This window comes from Haplochromis burtoni, unplaced genomic scaffold (assembly GCF_018398535.1).
Source record: "Haplochromis burtoni strain Fernald_Lab_line unplaced genomic scaffold, NCSU_Asbu1 Contig_6, whole genome shotgun sequence".
In the NCBI taxonomy this organism is placed as follows: domain Eukaryota; kingdom Metazoa; phylum Chordata; class Actinopteri; order Cichliformes; family Cichlidae; genus Haplochromis; species Haplochromis burtoni.
Window position 1 is genome coordinate 3,367,939 of NW_024582367.1, and position 22,375 is coordinate 3,390,313.

Here is a 22,375-nt window from a genome sequence, read left to right on the forward strand (position 1 = left end):
AGTGTGTGTGTGTGTGTGTGTGTGTGTGTGTGTGTGTGTGTGTGTGTGTGTGTGTGTATCTGATTTCATGATTGCAGTGCTGTGATTCTTCAGCCTACCACACCCATGTAGTTGAATGGATGCCCACACAGTGCACAGGATAGGCACTCTCAAATTACTGTTTGCTCATGTGCCCATTAACCTGCAGTATTCTCAACAAAGTAGATGAACGGATTTAAAGTTAGCATCAGGCAGATCCTATCATTCCAGGAGATTCACATCTGGGATCATTCACAAACCCATTTTCACATAGTGTTTGATACAGAATTCACTTCATTAAAGACAATTTAATTCACTTGTCTTACTTTCAAGCATCACTGAGAATGGTTACAGAAGAATTTGTTTACCATGACATGGATGATGGCAAATGCCAAACTGCAGCTTTAAAGTAGTTTAAAAAAGAGAAGAGTGTGATTTCTTAAAATTTCCCTTCTCCCTATGCACCTCCTCAAGCTGTTCTGGCTAGGTGATCCCAAGCCAGTCAAGAGACACAATGTGTGTGTCTGGGGTAGAACACCTGAGCTAGGAGGTGTCCAGGAGGGATGCTAATCAGAACACTTCGGGGTGCTCTTTTCCTTTTTACTTTGATGTTTGGAGGAACGGTGGCTCTACTCTGAGCTCTGACAAAATAACTGAACTCACTGATCTCTAAGACTGAGCCCAGACAGCCTTTAGAGGAAAATAATTTCTGCCACTTGTATTTCTGATCCTGTTCTTTCAATCACTACACACAGTTGATGGTCATACATGAAAGCAAAAACCAGTATATCAACAGCTTTGCTTAACACTTGGCTCTGCTTTCACCACAACAGTACATCAACTCCACCTTTTCTGCACTCATCAACAAAACCTCCAAATACTTGAACAACACAGCTACATTCCCTGCTAAATGCTATGCTGTGCTCACCAGCTAGTCTCCAGCTACATTTCTCTGTTATTGAGCAGGAACTGTAGTTGCTGCCTGCTATCACAAAAGACCAATAACAATGAACTGAAGCAGGAAAGCTGGAATTCACTTTGAATCAAGTTACATCTTTCAACTTTGCCTTTGATGCATTGTTCCTGTAAAAATACAGATTATAGCAGCCTTAATGTTTTCATTAAAAGCATAATTGAACTGAATAAACTGGGCTATTGCTTTAAACTGTATTGTGTATTTCACAATCAGTCTTTGCGCAATGTAAAAATCTCTACAGTGATATGAACAATCAAGTCAAGCTCATTGCACCATGAGCTGGGTTATTTGCTGAGGTCATTTCCCACTCAGTGAATAGATCTTACCTAAGGTCATCATCACATATACGCAAACACACAGGAGAGCTTACAGGATGTCAAACACAGGAGTTTCCTGGATGACTGAAACTGCAAGTAACCTCTCTAATGGAGTTTAACATTACTTTTAGTGAAAGTACTGCATTGCAGCTTTTGTAAAGGTTACAGATTCTTGTCATTATTTAGACCTCTATGGAGATGCATACCTGCATAATTTTTTGCCTGACCTTGCTGTAACATGTAACTCAACCTGAAACAAAATAGAAACCATATCAATAACACTGATCTAGTAAACTGTCCCAACTAATATAAAACACTCTAGTAGTAAGACTATCCTGTTTGCCAGAGTTGGCCCTGACATAATTCAGTTTTTATCATCAACAGTGCAAATGTAAAAACGAAACCTATAATAGTGTCCCCATATTATTTCTGTAAAATAAAAGGATATTTTCTTGCAATTGCATATTTCAAAATAAAATATTTACTAAGAGTTCTTTCTACCAGTCTGGAAACAGTGCGCCGTGGAGATTTTTAAAACCCAGAGACGGATTGTAAGACCTGGTGCCAAGCCTTACAAATTTAATGTGGGGGCAGCCTGGGCTGCTTAGAATTCAGGGCATTATCAGAGTTCCAGTTCAAAGCGGCATCCTCTGGAAAAGTACTCTGGTCAAAGAGCAACACCAGTCCAGCTCAGGACTTCCCAGTTTGGTCAGGCTGACATCAGCTGATACACAGCACACGACACTGAAAATAACCACGTCACTGCTGTGACTGTCTGCTGCATGGCAGGTAATCAAGATGAAGACAGATGCCAAAACATTTTTTTAATATAATCTTTATGACACTATGTTTGCACTGAAGCACCGCAGCAATTTCCTAATGTTGTAAACCTGCTCAACATTTGGCAATAAACCCCTTTCTGATTCTGATTCTGATTAAATATTTTCATAGCTTTTATTTGAGATGTTCATGAAAAGAAACCCTTATTTTCTGCCTCTGTTACCAACACAAATGCACAGCTAGACTAAAGCTGAATAAACACAGCGTTTTTGACATTAACCTGTGCTGGGGAGAGATCCTTTTTATCCGTGTATGAACATGTGTTGGAAAGAAAACAATGCAGTTTGAGCTCCAGAATACATTTATTTACACTTATTTACTCAGTTTTTGACTATTTAATTGCTATATTTTCACTAAACACACTTGTGCTTGTTGAAAACCCAGTTGCATACTTGTATGTACTGTCCATCCATCCATCCATTCGCTTCCGCTTATCCTTTTCAGGGTCGCGGGGGGCGCTGGAGCCTATCCCAGCTGTCATAGGGCGAAAGGCGGGGTACACCCTGGACAGGTCGCCAGTCTGTCACAGGGCCAACACACAGGGACAGACAACCATTCACACTCACATTCACACCTAGTGACAATTTGGATTAATCAATTAACCTATCCCCACAAGCTGCATGTCTTTGGATGGTGGGAGGAAGCCGGAGTACCCGGAGAGAACCCACGCAAACACGGGGAGAACATGCAAACTCCACACAGAAAGACCCCGGCCTGATGGTGGAATTGAACTCAGGACCTTCTTGCTGTGCGGCAACAGTGCTAACCACCGTGCCGCTACTTGTATGTACTGGATACTGAAAATACCCAATCAAATTAAGACCCGTGCCTACATTTGTATCTACGCTCACAAAATATTTGCTTTCTTTTTTTGGCCAGGTTGCTTGAAGAAGATGTTTACTGTTCTTACTGAGAGTTTTACCTAGTTAAATTAAGGATATCGATTTAACAAAGTAAAGTGCTGCAACTTAAACTTACATGTTATGTTCTTTTATTTACATCCAGACATGGATTAACCTCCTAGGACCTGGCGCCCACATATGTGGACATCACATTTTGGGTTATTTAGACCAAAATACTAAATTTTGCTCTACAAGGGCCTGATATCCACTTACGAGGACATTATACTGCTACTGTTCTATCAAAGGTTTAAACGAATATCCTCATATGTGGCTCTTATTTTTCTTAAAAACAAAAATAAGATAAAAAAAAAATCTGGTAATTCTTTGTTTTTACATTCATCGGGCCCCAATATGCCCAAATTTCAAAGAGAAATTAAAAATGCATGCCGTGGAAGAGTTCGGGTGTTAGGAGGTTAAACGTAATCCTGGTTTCCACCGAACCAATTCTGGGGCTACAGAGAAAAAAGGGAACATATTCAGTAAGCAGCAGTTCTCTGGGTGAAAATGTCTTGTTGGTGTGAGCGGTTAGAGGAGAATAGACAGACAGCTTTAAGCTGATACGAAAGCACCTCAAATAACTACTCGTAGTAACTAAGCTATTCAGAAAAGCATCAACGCACAAGTTGAACCCTGAAGCAGATAGGCTAAAGCGGAAGAATAGCACACCTGTCAGCTAAGAACAGGAAACAACTGCTCAACAAAACGTTGCCTGCCTTGTATCAATGGTTCAGTCTGATGATGTATGCCACGGGCGACTTGAGTATTAAATCTGACCACAGTGCACACATCTTCTGATGGAAAACATTCCACGTCACAAAGCTCGACTAACTGTCTGATGCTATCAAGTCAATATGGTTAACAATATGTGAGGATCTGCTTGTTGAATCTATGCCACAAATAATTAAGGCAGTTCTGAAGGCAAAGGGGAGTTCATTCTGATATAAGCATGGTGTGCTCAACAAAGTGACCGGAGAGGTTACGTGCACTCAGGAATGTCTGCCCACGAAGGCCATTCAGCTACAATAATAGAACCAAGAATCATGTTTTCCTTTTCAAATGAAAGTTGATGTCTGCAGTTCCTGTCACACACTTCCAATAAATTTGTTATCATCGCTCTCAGGTTGCTCCGCTCTGATACTGTGCCAACCTGGCTGGTGTGAGCCAACACAGTTGTCACTTTTATCACAATATTTCTGTCTACAGTGGAGCTGAAGAATGTATTTGGTTATTTATTTGTCTTTTCAGACCTTACAGAAAACTGGGTTTCCTGTAAGGTCTCTTGGATCAACAAAAAGCTAATCAATTTGAAGACAGCTATTCAGGGCTTTTGGTCTCATTAATGCATTTTGTATAACAACTAAATGTTTGGTCAGTGAAAATAATAATAATTAGTCAGGCAACAGACATGTAATTAAAAATAATTATGTGTAACATTTACCTTGCTACAAAATAACTTTGCAAATTTTATTGTGTATAACTTCCACTTAGTTTGCCATCTAGTTTGTAGGACTTCAATCTAGTAGGATTGTAACAACATGAGCGCAACCATAAAGGCTTCAAACTCAAAAACTTTGTTTACCCCAAAGCTCATGTTTTAAATTGCCATGTGAGTGGAGACCTGCTCAGCTTTTTGCTAAGTGCCATTCGAGTGCAACTTTATTTATCCGTGAAAGAGATATGCAAAGAATGCTTCTGTCGCTCTTTTTCCACAACACGCCACTTCACACTCATACAGTTACACACATTCCAACATGAGAGCTGCCCCCTGACGCAGAGGGACGAGAGTGAGAGTTAGTCATACATATCACCAGCTAGCTTTAATTTTATAGACACACTTATAAAACTCAAACAGTATTCTGCTAACTCCACAGGGCATTAAGATTAACACCCTCCCACTTGTGTGTTTAACCAGGTTACATATTACGTGACCCCACTTTAACTACTGTTAAACTACTGCTTGGCTACAGTAAGACAGAAAATGCTGCATAGAGTATATCACATATCAGCAGGTTACTGAAGACATAACAGTGTTTAAGCTGCCTTTCTACCTCACTCCTACAGCTGAATGAAAGCGACATTAATAATGAATTAAAGCACCAATCTTCACCATTCTTGTTGTTTTTAGCTTCCTTTTTTGCTCTTTTGTTTTCTTTTTTCCACAAACAATACAGAGCATGCGCCACTATCCAAGGTCAGGTACTTCCATTCATATCAGTCTGTAACATGAAACTATATCCACTGGAAATCGTATCTACAGACTTATAAAAACACAATAAAGGGGACTTTATATATGTGCAATCACAGTTAGGTAGTTAGGATTGCAACAAGACACACAGGAGTGCATACACAAACACAGACACACACACACACATCCATTCACACACACGCACTGCAGCAGAGTGGTGCAGCAGAGTTATCACTGCGACCCATCCCATCAACAGACCCCCAGTCTACAATCTCCCATCACCATCATTCGACAGTGTCTCATGTCTGGACGGGTAACTGCTACAACACCACTAAATCCCACCAGCTACACAATCTCTAGTCCTGTTAGCATTACAGCAGCATATCAGGAGACAGGAGGCTAACTCTGTGAGCTCAGTGACTTTTACAGTAAAGTACAGTAAAGACTTACTTCTGCCAAATATTCTGCTGCCTCCTCCACTGCCATGTTTCTCAGCCCGCAGCTGAAAGTGTGAAACCTGAGCAGTCAATTATAGCAGCTAAGCCCTAGCCTGGAAGCTAGGGAGAGAGGGATGGGGGCAAGAGAGGAGAGGGAGTAGGAGGAGGGACTGTCGGTGTTAGAGAGGGAGGGAGGGAGGGAGAGAAAGACAGAGAGTGAAAGGCTGTGAGTGAAAGAGAGAGAGGGGGGCATTATGTCACAGCTAAAAATACCTGGCTTGCAGTGAGAAAGTCCAGAGCATGGAGGAGGACGAGAGGGAGTGATGGGGGAGGCAGGAGACTTCCGGCGTTAATCTTAGACCAGGTGGCGGCACAGGATCAGAGGACAGAGGCTCTGAGTGTGCACACCAGTGTGCTAAGAGTTTTCTATTTTCAAGTTTTGATTTTTATTAAGGTTAAAAATGTTTGTCTAGTTTCCCAAATGGACTAACTTGTTTCAGTTTAGTTTTTATTGTTTAAAGAAAGGTTTGTTTTATTATAATTACTACTTAAAAGAGCTCACAATAAAAAAACTAGACTCACGCTCATGAATCCTAGTCTCGATAAACATATGCACATCAGACTGGCTGTAAAACCTGAACAAATACAGAGACTATGCATATACAAATGCATATACTATTATATATTGTACATATATTTATTAGTTTCAGATGTAGCCATTCTTGTATTTTGCTTGTTTACATTATTGTATTTTGCACAACTCTGTTGCTTGTGAAGCTCGCACACAAGAATTTCACTCACATGTGCTGTACCAATGTACCTGCACATGTGATGTGACAATAAAAGTGATTTGATTTGATTTGAGACTAACACTCAAGACTTTTTTATAAAGAGATTCTTTCTGAAGTCCTTAATTTTTTTAGTCCCTATTTTTTAGAGACATAATAATGCCAAAAGCTACTTGTTAAAAGCAAAAATTTAAAAAATCCCATCTAGTTCTTTCACTTCTTTATATTTAAGAGGAATTTAAAATGTAATACGTTTTTAAGAATTTAGTTCCCAACCTTTTTGGCCTGAGGCTCACACAAAGCTATCATGTAATTTTCTCCCCCCCCCTCCCACAAAGTGGCAAAGTTCAAGTGAAGCTATCATGCTTTCTCCTTAATTTCTGTCAAAAACTATTATGATGGCAGATTCTGCTTTTAAACACAGCGAATATTTGAAATATTGACGTAAATATTGTCTCCAAGTAGCAGTGGTTACCACTGTTGCCTCACAGCAAGAAGGGCCTGAGTTCAATTTCACCATCCTGCCAGGGCCTTTCTTTGTGTTTGCATGTTTGCATGTTCTCCCTGTGTCTGTGTGGGCTCTCTTCAGGTACTCCAGCTTCCTCCCACAGTCCAAAGACATGCAGTTAGTGGGGTTTGGTTAATTCATGATTTAAAATTGCCCATAGGTATGAATGTGAGTGCGAGTGGTGGTCCGTCTCCATGTTTTTATCCCTACGACAGACCCCGCCTCTCATCAATACCTGTCTGGGTATACCCCGCCTCTTGCCCTAAGACAGCTGGGAAAGGCTCCAGCATCCTGGATAAACTTTCTTTTTATTTTTTAACAGCCCTCTGTATCTTTAGCACCATTATTACATCCATACAATATTGATTGTAAATAAGGTTAGCACGTTGTTAAAGCAGGCCATACAAAAGGCGTCATACGTTTTGGAATTTTTTTTATTTTTTTATCTAAGGTTGTTTTAGCTTATCTAATACAACCTTGTATTAGATAAGTGGAAAAGAATGGGTTGACTACAAATAATTCGTGTGAGCCAAAAACTCAGACTTCAGACAATTTTTTTCTGCTTTTGTCTCTATATCATGTCACTGAGCAGACATCCTCATAGGGTCATGTAGGCACACAGCTCTAGCTCAGAGTACAGACGCTCACCCTGTTTTAAGCCATTAGCAGTAAATTGTAAGAAAGTTGGCTAAATGGAAACTTGGTTCATTCAGATGGAGGTTGAAATGAGGCCACGTGCAAAGTAATTTATAATAAAATTAAGGGTTATTTTAAACTGTAATCACTTCAAAGATACACTAGTAGAGTTCAAAAATAAAATTATGGAGTTGGAAACTAGCATAGAAGGTCTTTCTTAAAGTCTGAGTTAACAGTTTTACTAGAAACACATTTTCCCTTTAAACCCATGAACCCTCACAGTTCTCTTGTGACCATTTGGAAGGATGTAAGCCCTTGGTTGGCAATCACTGGTCTGTCTAACCCTATCTAACCTTATATAACTATAAAAACAGTGTGACCTTAACAGCTACAACAGCCATATAGGGCAGGGATAGCTCAGTAGGTAGAGTAGTCGCCTCATGATCAGAAGGTCGGGGGTTCGAGTCCACTGAACGGCTACCCTGAGGTACCCCTGAGCAAGGTACCGTCCCTACACACTGCTCCCCGGGCACCTGCTTAGTGGCTGCCCACTGCTTCACTGAGTGAATGGGTCAAATGCAGAGAAAAACAAGTTATTTCCCCACGGGGATCAATAAAGTATACATTATTATTATATGCTGCTTGCCCACTGGTGCACCATATTATGATACTTTAACTGAGGTAGGTGTGCATATCTCTTACAATAAATGCAGGATGGAATAAGAGTACAATAATCTCTCCACCTGTGAAAATTCCTGTCTGACTCTAAAAAGGTGTGTGGGTTGAGCAGTTAACACAATCCATTGCACCTAAAATAAACTGCAGCAAAAAACTTGGCAGTCAAGTATCAGTGTTTTATCTACTCACACAACAAAAGTGTCAGAGTAAAAACCACCAACACACACATGCGCAAAATATTTACCTCGACCTTCCTTCTTCACCAATACAGTGAGATTCACACATACACAAGTACACACAAGCAGAGACTTCAAGGGTCAAAGTCCAGCAGGTAGATTAGGGAGATATTAAAGAGACAGACAACATTGGTTAACTTCATAGAGGAATTTATCAGGGAGACTGAGAATATCAGTAAACAAGACAAAATCCATTTAGAAGCAGGCATGTCAAGACAATAAAACTTGAGACAATTGTGTTAGCAGTACGTTTTGAGCTAACTTGATAGTTCGGTAAGCAGCATTAGTGTCTTGGAAACATCAAATAAAGTGTCTTTGAATGTCAGAGTTGATCTGCTTATAGCAGTTTATAATAAATTAGTCCAAATGTGTAGACACAGTGATGCCATCCATAACAGCAGTTATAAGCATTTTATGTCCTGACTTCAGTAGTGGCAGGGAAACAGCTGGCTAACACTTTTTGCATGTATGCCGGTAAAAATTATTTTCTGAATAGCACAGTGGAAATGAATTTGATATGTGGAGAGTGGAGCAAAACTGATAAAACTACAAAAATGTATGTTTGCTCAGGTTTAGACAAAAAGACAATTTGCCACTTTACTGAATTATTGCTTTTTTAAATTTGGGGGATTGATATCGTCATTGTTCAGGTCATGGTTCAAATAAACTATGGTTACCTTTTTATTATAACTCCTGATTATTTATCTTGCCTATTTCATATCACCTCTTTTATGATGAAAGGGCACATTGCAATCACAAAAAGGCAAAATGTTATGACTAACATAGCCTTATCTGACATAGTGAGTTGACAAATATTGTAGCAAATGACCAGAGTGAAGCTAAAGGCCCAGATATTCAATCAAACCTAAAACAACAGTGAAAATAAGTTTTGTAAAGGAATTTCCAAAATCAGTAGATATTTTAAAATGAGATAATCACAAACAAAAGACAAGGGATTTTGGAAACGCTACAATAGATACAATGTATTTGCTGTACTAACACAAACTGCAAGAGAGGGAGGTAAAAAATACTGAGAATAAATAAACACTATGTTACTGCATGTGGGAAAACACAGGGGAAACACTGGGTGATGAAACAGTCAGAGTTGCTCAAATATAAAAGAAGCTGCTTACTCTGGAAACACATTAGGTTCAGCACTTAACTGGTAAGGTAGTATCTGACCCCACTGCATGTTTGGCTCCAATAATTTCAACTTTATAGAATCTGTTAAAAGCTAAAACTGTCTCTTCTTTCTTTTCAGGAGATCTGCAGTGGCTTCTCTTTGGTAACCACTTCAAGCTGGTAAAAGAATGATGGTATGTAACATATGATGCTGCCTAAACAATCTAATTTTAGAAAAACACATGCATCACAAACGATACTTTAATGTTACAGTTTCTTACAACTTCACAGACACAATATTTAAAATAATTTATTTGCAACCTCATTCTCCTTCTATGGCTGTTCAAGTGTAGTTTAGTGTGTGCCAGCCTGATATTAGCCACACTTTTCTTTAACCTTAGCCTCTTACAAGTGCCCTGTGCATGTTAGCATTAACCCGGAGGCTCTAATCATAAATAAAATCTATCCGAGACACAACCATTGAGCAAATTTGTGGAGAATCATAGCCATTTTAAAACTGTGTCAAACAGCCTTGCACTGCATATTTACTCCAGCAAGATCATTAAATTGCATCACTGCCACCTTCTCCAATAAAAGTAGAGACGGCAAAGTAGAGAAGTAGAGTCAAGTCTACTGCAGGAGCAGAGCACTCATTAACTGAGGATCTAGAGATAGAGAGAGGACAGAGCTCTTCAGCACCACCCGAGAGCCAAGCAATCAAATATAGAGATAACAGAGCTTGACTCATGACTAACAGATTACAGGCCTAATCCCAGCAACCATAATTTCTCCTGGTAAAGTCTCTGTGTACTTCACACCAAATCTTCAACTAATATGATGTCAAATAAGTCCACACAACATGACAAATAAATATATCTTCAGTGCAGTTTGAGGGTTAATACTATGAAAATCATTTCATCTTTAAACTAGCTCCAGAAAAACCTTGCACTAGCACTTGCACTAAAAACCGCTTGCCTCCTTGTGTTATGAAAATGTTAAAAGCTTAAGGTATCATCTGTAATGTGCATGATCCTGTTACAAACCTTAACTTTGACAGACATTATTTTTTCTTTGCTGTAGATCAGACTTGTGTTTGCAGTGCTGCTGCCTGCAGCAGCTTATCAATCCCCTCTGCCCACAGACTGTAGTGACATCTACAGAGGTGGTGCAGGCGTGGATGGAGTATACACCATCTATCCAGCTGGCTCCACCTCTCCTGTGCAGGTTTACTGTGACATGAGCAAAGACGACGTCGACAACTCAGCAGAAAAATGGACGGTGAGGATTGCTCAGCCCTCTTTTTCCAAACTAATCCAACTCTTCTGAATTTGATCTTGAAATAAGAGATAAAGAGATCTGGCCAGAACTTACCTATTTTAACTTTATGGACTGCTTCACACATCTTGGCTCAAAAATTCATGTTTAACACAGTCAGAATTTTGTATTCAATATCTTTTTATGCTCATGGGTGACTGGTTTTATTCAAGGATCATCTCTATACACAGATATATTTAAATCTAAAGGTAAGGGAGAAGCACCAGAAGACCTTTTAGTTTTAGTTACCTTGTGTGAAGTTAGCAAAGCTAAAAGGAGTCCTTTTGCTGGGGGGTCTATAATTTGCCTTTTACTGACAGTTTGTGTGAAACTTCTGTTAAATCCAGGTGATTCAGAGAAGACAAGATGGCACAGTGAACTTCTTCAAGAAGTGGGAGCACTACAAAACCGGATTTGGGAGCGCTGCTGGAGAGTACTGGCTGGGTAAAATTCATCGTTCTTTTTGGATTAAATTTGCCTGAGTAGTCAATAAACCTTACTGTTATTTATTGTACATTTTCTCTTTTCTTAACAACAATAACATCGGCTCAAACTCATCAAATTTGTCTAAAACAGTTTATTTCAGATGATCACAGTTGCTCACTGTTTTATCTTCCCAGGCCTGGAGACAATGCATCTGCTAACCCAACGCAAGAACTATGAGCTGAAGGTCGACATGGAAGATTTTGAAGGCCAGAAGGTCTTTGCCCATTACTCCTCCTTCTCTGTTGGCCCAGAGTCAGATGGATATAAGTTAAACCTGGGAAGTTTCATCAAAGGGGCAGCAGGTGGGACTTTTTGTTCCCTCTTTTATAAGAACTTTTTTTTTTACTTTATCTACTCATAATCTATCAACAAAGTTAGGATTTTTTAGTAGTTGAAACAAAATTTGTGTTTTCTGCTTTGTTTTGTTTTTCCAGGAGACTCTCTAAGTATTCACAATGGAATGAAATTCACTACCATTGACAATGATCAAGATACACATCCTTCGAACTGTGCCATGGTGTGCTATGGAGGATTCTGGTACAGCTCGTGCTATGCTGCCAACCCCAATGCCATCTACATGTGGGGACCTTCAACCCGTTTAACTGGCGTGCACTGGAGAACTTTTAAAGGGCTTGAATACTCCCTAAAAACCATGGTAATGAAAATTAGACCAGCTGCTACATAAAAACCAACCAAAACACAACAACCTGGAGAACTAGCAATGTGACTAGATTTGAAATATTTTACAATTTTGTAAAATTGTGAAACTTTTGTATTTATTAACATAGTCCCTGTATCCACATTAGTTTATGATATTTTCAAGAACATTAGGACTATGTCTTCATATCTTACTTACTTTAGTACATATGCTTGTTATGGTATGAAGCAAAAATGTTCAATGTCTAACCAACCATGATAGAGAATCCTTTGAAAAATCTCTCCTATGGATTGAGTCCAAACATTATTTACTTTGCAAGTTTAAAGACCCTTACTTCTAATAAAATTATGGACAGATAAGAAATCTCTCCATAAAGTTTTACAAACAGAAAAATAAACAAACAAAATAACAACGGAAATATTTTTTTGACCAAAAAGCGCTGATAACACTGGATGACATGTTCCTTCATGACCACCTATTTAGATTCAGCGCACCACCAGAGATACGGACAAAAATCACAACATTATGTATTCATACGCAACAAAAAACAGTCCCAGGCTCTAAATTAAGTCTAATTTGTAAATCTTGTATATCTATGATATGAAACCACATTTTCATTTGTTAATGAAATGTTGATCACAAGTCACCGTCAGACCTGGCTCGTCACAACTGGCTTTTTGCATACAAGATGGCAACAGCAGAAACACTCATGTCAAGGCTTCAAAATGGCACATCAGAAACCAGTGGATGACGTCATGGTAAAAGCTACATCCATCTTTTATAGCTCTAACTGTCTATAGCTGCAGCCTAAAGCCTGACTTGACTTGCAGCCATTCACATTGCACAGATGCTTTAAAAGTGAGCTAAATGCATATCTGCTACATGTTATTTGGGTGATATTAGTGAACCTGTTTGGATTTACACCATGCTTTGTGTAATTATTGAGTCCTGCTTTCACTGGTTACATGTAGTCTTTTTTTTATTTTTCTATTATCGTATGCTATTTAAACACATTTTTCTTGGCTGCTTAATCGTATTAAAAACACAAAAGTACATTTGTAATCTATTTAATGTTTTTGTTTGTTTGTTTGTTAAGATAAGATAACCTTTATTAGTCCCACACGTGGGAAATTTGTTTATTTCTGGTGTGAAGATTTGTCAAGAAAATATCAGCCTCTACTTAAATAGAGGCTAATTAGAGGTCCAGAGGTGAACTGCAGTTCAAAATCCTCATTTATCTTATACTGTGCCCTCCACTGTCTGAAACAAGCTCTTAATTACTCCTCTTCCAATTGGCTGCCCTTCATAAACAGAAGCTTAAATAGCAGGTGGGTGGGGCTTCTGTGTTTTCAGTGAAAACTACGTGTCTGAGATAACAATATTAAGGATTAGCTCTCATCTTTAACAACACACACAACTAAACTTAGAAAAACACAGCTTTGACTCACTGGTATAACTTATAAATGCTAACCTTGTTAGTTGAGGTCATACCCTTATTTAAATGCTTATTAAACACATTTTTTCTTTAGCCTGAAGCTGTTTCCAGTGTTGAAGATTTGCTAAAATGTCTCAGAACCTGACAAACCCTGAAGATATTTTTAATTTGCAGCACTATTTTATGTGTATGAACTCTAGGAATAAACAAAGAGAGGAATATATTTCTGTTGTCACCGCAGGTATGTTGCGCCTAGGATTTCACAGAAGGCTCCACAGAATCAGAGTTAACCATGACACACTCCCCCCAACACACAGAGTTTAATGATCCGTATTTGGTATTTTATGGCTTCTGTGAAGGGAGGCAAAAAGAATTTGAGAAGGATGGGTTGCCATGGCAACTGAGGTTCCTAAATTTCACAAGTTCATTTAATGTTGTGGGCCAGTTGGGGCCTTTTGATGCTAAAACTATAAGAACTGACAATGAAAGTAACCCACATGGCATGGATGTGGTGGGACTGGCACCAGTAAAATCTGTGTACAATGGTGTATAGATGTTACATACACATAGTGATGGTTGGTAAAGCAACAGACAGCTATATCAGCAGATTGCACTGACTGTCTGGTCGGATTCCTATTCATGTTAAATATTCTATATTTTGTCTTGTTTTTTACTGCTCAGCCATGTGTCTTACACATTAGTTAAGAACTTAAACCAAACACACCACTACACAGCTGTGATGCTACTCTGCTACGTGCCCTCCAGTCAGTTTTCAGAATATTGTAAATTATAGAGAAGGAGACGCTCTACTAGTGAAAATGTAGAGCATCTTCTTCTGCACTATATATCTTTGCTGAATGTGCTTCAGTCACACTAGAACACAAAATAGGATCCCAGCTAGAAAATAAAATTGTGGCGATTTTGTGGTGATTTTTTGCATTCAGTGACTGATTGCAAGCAGTTGTAGCAAACAACTGGAGCCCCCGAGGTTGAGCAATCCTCCCATTAACCTCTGGGTGAGGCGAGGCATGCAAGGTGAACCCAAGGTGACTGTGCAGGTTGTCTGGCAGGAGGCAACCAGTCTCCAAACAGTGTACTCAGACTTGCTGTAGAGTTTGTGATATCCAATTTAGAACCATTCAAGAAAAAACAAATATTAAGAAGCTGAACCCAAAAGCCAAACTTGTTGATGATTAAAAGTCTACAACCCTGTTGGAATTTAAAATATATAACTTGTAACTATAAGAATAACATTAAAATTTGTATGCACTTGCAAAAAAGACTGCTTTTAAGTGTAAGTGTTAAGTATTTTAACTAAACCATTACAGTGTGCACAGTCTCACAAATACAAAGCTCATTTTTCAGGTCCTCTATCAGTCCCTAGTGGCCTTTCAGTAATACTACATCAACTGCAGCAAGAGAGAAAAAACATTTTTGTAAAAAATGTAAAAAAAAAAATCCAGTTCTGAGTGTAAAACATGTAAACAGAAGGTCCTATCTCAGTTTGTTGTAATGTGTTTTTATTACTTTATGCAAAAGTCATTTTTAATAAAGTCTTGATTGCATAAGAATGCAACATAAAACTGTGTTTCTTTGATAAACAGTCTCATCCATTATTGTGGATATTATAAAATCTGCACAGAATAAGCAGATGAAAGCACCTGTGTGTTTCTGGGCATGTCTGTTGTCTTGCTTCTGACTGGCTTCTGAGTGCCGCAATCTGATTGGCTGCTTGGCTACTGCAGTCTCTGTATTCTCACAGCACTTGAGATACAGATGGAGGAGGATAAAAACACAGCAACTCTTGAACTCCCCTTTTCTGTCATTTCTTTTCACATTTCACGGCAGCTCATCGTGACAGACTCCACATCTGTTCTTCTTCTGAAGTACATTCCCATGACTGAATGACAAATTGGCTATATTTTTACTGTCTTTTTAAGAAGTTAAAACGCCGGCTGAAACCACATGTACCATGGATCAGGAAGCCCTATGCCTCATTAGGTCTCCTTACAGTTGGCTGGCAAACCCGTCCCCCGCTCCTCTCACTGGATGGCAGCAGATGACGTCGCTCTGCTGCTGGATTACAGGGGCTGCGCTGATGTAAGGCTCCCTGCACGTCTATATGGGTGCATATGATCACTGAGAAGCAGACAGACTGACTGACTGCTCAGAAGAAAGGAAAAACAAGAAATGAGATAGAAACACCTTCAGACAGAAGTCAGTCGTGTTTTCTTAGCCTTCCCCAAAACACCCTTAAAGCAGAGTTAATTTCAATATGGTTTACTTGACAGCAAGCAAACACAATAAGGTCCAAAATGAAGAAAAGAGAGGATAGGATTAGGTACAGTACCACTGCTCGCTGCTAATCTTCCCTGACAGAGACAGAGCACTGGTCATGAATAAATTAACATCTGCCCGGGACCAATAGCATGCATAGCACGTAATGCATCAGCAGGGATGAGCAGTAAGTGTGTTGTGCAAGTCAACAATCACACTGTCTGTACATGCACACACAAAATCCTGTTTGCAACATCAATTTTCCCTCATTATACAAATAGCTTTACTGATATTGGATTTTTGGGATATATTGATATTAGAGTTTAACAAGGCTAAGAGGTTAGATCCATCTTGGCAGCGGCTGTGCTCGGATACATAAGTTCTAAAAGCCAACATCAGCATATTAAAAAAGCAATGTTTAGCATGTTTACCATGGCAGGCTGTGCCTGACGTCGGACTTCACTAACTACATACATATAAGTCTGCCATCTTACTGTCCTGTACATTATGGGGTACACTCAAAGTATCACACATCACTAACCAGAGTCAACAAATTTTCAGATTCTGAGTCCCTCTGTCCAATGGATGCAGATATATAACTGGATAAGTCATAATCCTCCTGCAGGCAACACAAGTAACAATAAATCATAATAATTCAGAGGAAAACAAAAATCAGTCAGCAGGATTCATCCAGGCATGTCGCACCCTAGTGCCACCCTAGTTTTGCATATAACAGTGTTGCCTATTAAAGTAAGATAGCATTAACAGTTTGAGCCTAGCTACAATTAACACTGAATATAAATTCTAGAACTGAATATGTTATATATTGTTACCCCCCCATAGAAAAATCTGTGGCATTTTGTGGAAATTTAAGCATTAAGCATTCTGGATTTTATACTTCGTGGACTACATACTTATTTATTATATAGGCTATACAGAGCATGAAATCAAAATTTGCATGTTTTATGTAACTGAATTGTTTAATTATCTGGGGCAAAGAAACAAATTACATTATAGACTATATTTATATGAAACGTGTATACTTTATATTTGAAGTATTTTAAACAGTTGTAACATCTGCATATGTATTAAAAAATTTCTTTGATTTTGACACCCCATTTGATTTCCATGCCACCCTAAGAAGAAGATTTCTCTAGATCCACCCATGGATTCATCATCTATGTTCGTTAAATGTAATTTTAAAATTTCATGGCAATGCATCCAGAGGAATTGGTGATCACAGACAAAGCGATTAAAAAAAACGTAAAATAAACCAACGTGTTTCACAGGATTCCTCACATATGGTTTTTAAAACCTATAACAAGCTATAACAAAACTATAACAGCTCATGGCTGTCTTTGGCATTGCAATTTTTTCTAACTAAAGAAATAAGAAAAGTTATACAGATGACCTGTCATGAGCTAATATGGGTTGATAAAATTATCCTGATTTGTCAAAAATTTATGGAATTTATTTCTTCCAGCTTTTGATGTTTTATTGAAATAATTAAGCTGTACTGCTGCTGTAGACGTCCGTCCCAGATGACGAACTGCAATCTATTTGGAAAATACAAAAAATAATAAAGCATTTTTTTTTCACCATTTTCAGTAAAGACATTAATTGACCTGAAACAATTTAACCTTGTTAATGAATCACTGAACAGAAAATCTGTGAGCTACACTCTAATAATTATACCATTTATCAAATACAACTTCACTGGTTTTCAGGTTCTTAACTGTTAAGATTTATTGTTTTTCTCTTTTAATTTTACTAATTTATCCGCATGATAATGATCACAATATTTGGATTCTGGGGAGATGTCCAAAAAAATTTGATAATTCTTATATGGACTTAAGTAACACTTTTCTTGTATTATTATCTAAAGTTTGACTGATAAAGAATAAGCATTAAAAAACAAATCAATTTTGTGGTATTTTAGATTAAATTTGTATTACAAGCTTTTTATTTATCAGCTTGATTCTCAACAATAAAAGACTTCAGTAAACAGAGACTAGCACTATGTGAGCGGTGAGCTTAGCTTTACAGCTCACAGAGCACAAAGCTAATTAAGAAATTGCTCAGTAAATCAATAGGGCACTTAAGATGAATGTTCAACATCAGCATTGCTTTTTCCTCTCTTTGCTGAGTCTCGAGCCAAGTGACCATCATCATTCATAGACAGCGAGCTGTGGTTCCCATTTTAATGTCCTACACTTTTTTAATTAAGCGTCCTTTGTCAGCCACGGATGGCTGAAGTAAAACCAGAACTTATGGGTACAACAAGCTCATGACATGCTGCAGCTATCGTAATAAACTGAAATATTGGCGATATATATATCGGAGAGTTGGCAGTTCGTCTTGTAACTGGAAGGTTGCCGGTTCGAGCCCTGGCTCGGACCGTCTCGCTCGTTCTGTCCTTGGGCAAGACACTTCACCTGCTGCCTACAGGTGATGGCCAGAGGGGCCGATGGTGCGATATGGCAGCCTTGCTTCTGTCATTCTGCCCCAGGGCAGCTGTGGCTACAACTGTAGCTGCCTCCAGCAATCTATAATCATTTCACTTTGGTTACAACTTCACTTTGTGTTAATTTGCTACAAAATCCGAAAAGAAAATCTCAAGAATCTTTTTTGGAAAGATTGATCAAATAAACATGAACGAGAGGTTCCTTAAATTTTAAGATATTCTTTCATACTCCAAGGACAATTCACCTCATATAAACTGGTTAGCGTGAACGGTCGGTGTGAACAGCTGCAATAAGAACAGGTGTGTCTGAAAATAATTTTTAGCGCATAAGTTACTCCCGCCTGACTTGCCTGAGTATGATCACAATTGTTTTTTTCTCTCTATCAAATTAACTGAATAAAAAGTTTCTCTACACCAATGATCCCATTGGAAATGATGAGTGCTAAAAGTCAGTCTGGGATATTTTGTGTTGGGTGTCCAGATGTTCGGATCTACGGTTTGACGAGGAGGAGTGTCATACCACAGAGCAAGACAGATTGCCACTATTCACCTTCTGTCTATGTGCATATTGTGTAATACTGCTGCATTTTTCTGCATCTTCATATGGCCCTGAAGATGAATCACAGGAAAATAATTCACTCCTCAGTCGATGGATGTGGGCGTCAACCTCACATCACCTCCTCTGCCACTGCAGTTGCTGCAGATTAGGCAGTAAAGCTGCATTCAAAATTTCATGAAAATAATAAGAAGCAGAGACTTCTCACCTCAGCCTCCGGGGACTAAACATCTTGTCTTCTGCTATTGTCTCACTGAACGCTCACTGACAAAAAGCAGACAATAACACTATGAAAAATTAGCCTAGTGAAAAAGGATTATGAAAAGCTCACTGCTGTTATGAAACACCCACGGGATTTTCTGATGTATGACTTCATGCTGAGAGATGAGATGCTGTTATAACAGTTAACGCTCCATCAAATAATTCATCGGTCAAAAGTTTCCCCGAGTAAAATTCAATCCAATTTTATTTATATGGCACAACAACAGCGCCTCACAGCACTTAAAGACTAAAAGTGAAGTATTTCACCAATGAAGGCCAAACTGGTTACACTTTGATTTCCTGAACCATTAAAGGTCTGGCTTTTGGCTGATCATCTGGATTTCTAGCACATCAGTTTTGCTCAGCTGCCTGCAGTTTGATCAGTTCAACAGTTTCATCTGTACAAACTTCACTCAGCTCGTTTTAATAAGACTGATATATTTGATGTTGTTGTGAATGTGAACTTACTGCTGATATTGTTTGCATCAATCCAACTGCATCTATATATATTCTACTGTATCTACTGCATCTACTGTACAACTGTGCAATATTTTTCTGTTTTTGCAGTCAACGCATTCAAAGGTGGGTCATTCGATGCAAAGAATGACCGACTCAGAATTAGAAGAGTTTTTTAGACTATAATTTCGGTCTATTTAATGCAAAGTTACCTTCATACTATGAATTTTTTCCAAGCTAGAAAACCTTGAAGTACAGTATATACAGGTGATTTAAATTTTGGCACTTTTTAAAGCTTAATTGTCTCGTGTCTATTATGTAGAGGAATGAAAATAAGCATTTTCTGATCATTTGCAAGGGGAAAGTGCATTTTGGGCAAATTTTAAAAGGCCATGTAACCATGTGAAGAAGGAGGCTGGTCAGAACAGGTCACGACCTATGACTGGTATCCTTTTTACCGACATTCTGGTATCAAGCTGATCTTTTAGCTGTGATTCCTTCTGTGCTAAAATAATGTTAGACAATTCCAGGTTTTTTGCAGGTTTAGGCATGTCGAATTATTATATTAACAAAAGACAAAACACATGTAAACAAGACATGCTGAATACTCTTAAATGGAAGAAAAGAAAATATTTTGCACTTGGTTGACAGAAGCTGTAAATCCATTTATCTAAAAACAGAAGATAAATTTCATCTGCTGTGTCAAGATATCTGAAAGATACCAGGTCATGTTAATTGCAAGGTCAATATTTTGCATGAGTTAAATCAAAGTTTAAATGTGTTCCATGTGTTTCCAGTGCCAGCGGCCTCTCCACACTTCTCGCTACCAGATACTGTCTAACTGAGACAAGATAAGCCTCCCCTTTGTTCTGCCACACACACACGAAGGTAAACAATGCGTTCAGTGAACTGTCTGTGAGTGTACAAGCCTCTGTCAGTCTCACTGTTTCTGTCCAGTCTGATCCACACAGGTCTCCTGCCGCTCACCTTCAAAATGTCCGCCTTGCCCGGAGAATACAGCGGAGGGCAGGAGACAGGCGTAGTTTTTTTCCCCTCTCAACCACAAACGCGCACAGACCCACATCCTGTCTGTGTCGTGACTCTCTGCTGGACCCATGCCACGCATCGACACCTCACCCACAGAGAGCACACACAGCCTTGAAACATGAAAGTATCCTGTGATTTCCTACCCATTTCAGATAATCTAGAAACTCCCTAATAACAAATCTACTTTTTGATATCTTTGCCGCTGATTTCCACCATCTAACACCCTCTGTAATTCTTTTACAACATAACTGTATTTCTAAAAAAAATATATACATATTGATTACCAGCTCTTCAGCATTTATTCTGTCCAGGAATTGCAGGGCTGCACGGGGATGACACCTTTCTGGGAAGAGTGTGGTAAATATAATAAACAGTATCTTTTGTTTTTTACCACTGAAACCAAGCTGAAACTGGTCTCTGAGGTTGGTGCTTGGCACATGCCAACACGTGCCAAAACTGCAGTACCAACAGTGGCCACTTGAGGCCTCACATCCCCATAGACTGCCATGTTAAAATGCCCACGTTTCAAGTGAAAATAAACTAGTACTAACAATATTACTCTGGGCGTGGCAGCTTTGATTGACAGATAGATTTTGGATCTCTTGGTCAAGTTTTTAGTGTTGTTGATATTCTATTATTTGCATTTGATCAAGTAGCTTCTAAGTACAAACTGTGTCTCTGCAATGCAGGATATGCATGTATTGATAACCAAGCTAGTTAGCAGTTTGTAGCACCAAAAAACCCCCAAATAAAAACAAACAAACAGAGACAGTCATGAAATAAAAGTTGAAAGGACTTAACAAACCCATGGCTGATGTAAATCTGACTATGTCCATCTTTTATATACAGTAATATGATTAGAGCTTAAATGTGAACCGTTGGGAATATTTAGAATAAAGTGAACTTAACTATCTATAAACTCTTCTACACTTGTGTGCAGATCTAGCAGCTTGGGACTGCAGTACATTAACTGCTCTTAACACACTTGAGTCCCTGACCAAACTGTCAAGGGTCAAGCCACATTGTGTCCAGCACATGTTGACAAGCAGAATGAGTGGAAAACCCCACTGACAACCCCAAACCACTATAGATAACATAGATATCTCAATCCAAACCTTCAAATAAATCACTTGCTTCTCCTTTCCACCAGACTTTCCCTTCTTCCTCAGCTCTGTGTGCATTTTTAATGATTTTTTAGCTCATTCTTTTGGTTTTACGGACTATACAATGTAGTCACCGTTCTCTATAATAGACCTGTTAACCAATACCTGCCCCAGAAGCTTAGCATTCAAAGATCAAAATATCTCAAAACTATAGAGACAAAAAGTGGAGAAAGAAAAGCAGCTTCTGTTGTACATAGAGAAAAAAGTTTCTCCAGCATTCTTAATATGAACAACAGGAATTGCAAAACACCTCTACAAAGATTCCGATTGCACAGCAACCCTGCCTGTAAAAGTTACATGGATATAAATATGTTTTAGTCAAATTAATTCAATTTACTGCATTATGCTGTCTCTGTGCTAAGCACTAATCTGTGTGTAGAAATGGAAAAGCAACAATAATGAAGGGTTCGGTTAAATGAGAAGACAAGATGAGCTAAATCTGTTGAAACGCAACTGCGTGTTCGTGCATGTGTGTGTGTGTGTGTGTGTGTGTGTGTGTGTGTGTGTGTGTGTGCGAGGATGCTAAATGAATGGACTGTCCCAGTTCTTGGTGTCGATCTTCCACTGCAGAGGAGAGAAGAGAGAACAGGGCTGCAGGGAAGCGGAGGAAGGGAG

At 38.8% G+C, this 22,375-nt stretch overlaps 2 protein-coding genes across 35 annotated transcripts in view; one reads left to right on the forward strand and one right to left on the reverse strand.

The window, feature by feature from the left end:
* Nucleotides 1-22,375, reverse strand: part of LOC102294395 (ankyrin-3) — a 185,381-nt gene that overhangs the window by 97,289 nt on the left and 65,717 nt on the right. Inside the window, exon 1 of one of the 34 annotated variants that reach the window (XM_005913633.3) lies at nucleotides 5,689-6,352. The exons of the other annotated variants lie outside the window; for them this stretch is intronic. Coding sequence (XP_005913695.1) covers nucleotides 5,689-5,724 — 36 coding nt within the window. The 5' untranslated portion in view covers nucleotides 5,725-6,352. Of the gene's footprint in view, nucleotides 1-5,688; nucleotides 6,353-22,375 lie in introns of those variants that run through there. 34 annotated transcript variants of the gene reach the window in all.
* Nucleotides 9,662-13,156, forward strand: LOC102298462 (microfibril-associated glycoprotein 4). The gene is made up of 6 exons (XM_005913645.2): nucleotides 9,662-9,686; nucleotides 9,783-9,837; nucleotides 10,724-10,921; nucleotides 11,305-11,401; nucleotides 11,578-11,745; nucleotides 11,878-13,156. Exons 2-6 carry the CDS (start codon nucleotides 9,832-9,834, stop codon nucleotides 12,126-12,128), a joined length of 720 nt encoding a protein of 239 aa, XP_005913707.1. The 5' UTR covers nucleotides 9,662-9,686; nucleotides 9,783-9,831; the 3' UTR covers nucleotides 12,129-13,156.

Excerpts from the sequence above, each read along its gene's own strand:
- LOC102298462 (XM_005913645.2), top strand. Across the intron at positions 11,402-11,577 it reads TGCTGGAGAGTACTGGCTGG|GCCTGGAGACAATGCATCTG; the intron begins GTAAAATTCATC and ends TTATCTTCCCAG. Across the intron at positions 11,746-11,877 it reads TTTCATCAAAGGGGCAGCAG|GAGACTCTCTAAGTATTCAC; the intron begins GTGGGACTTTTT and ends TTGTTTTTCCAG.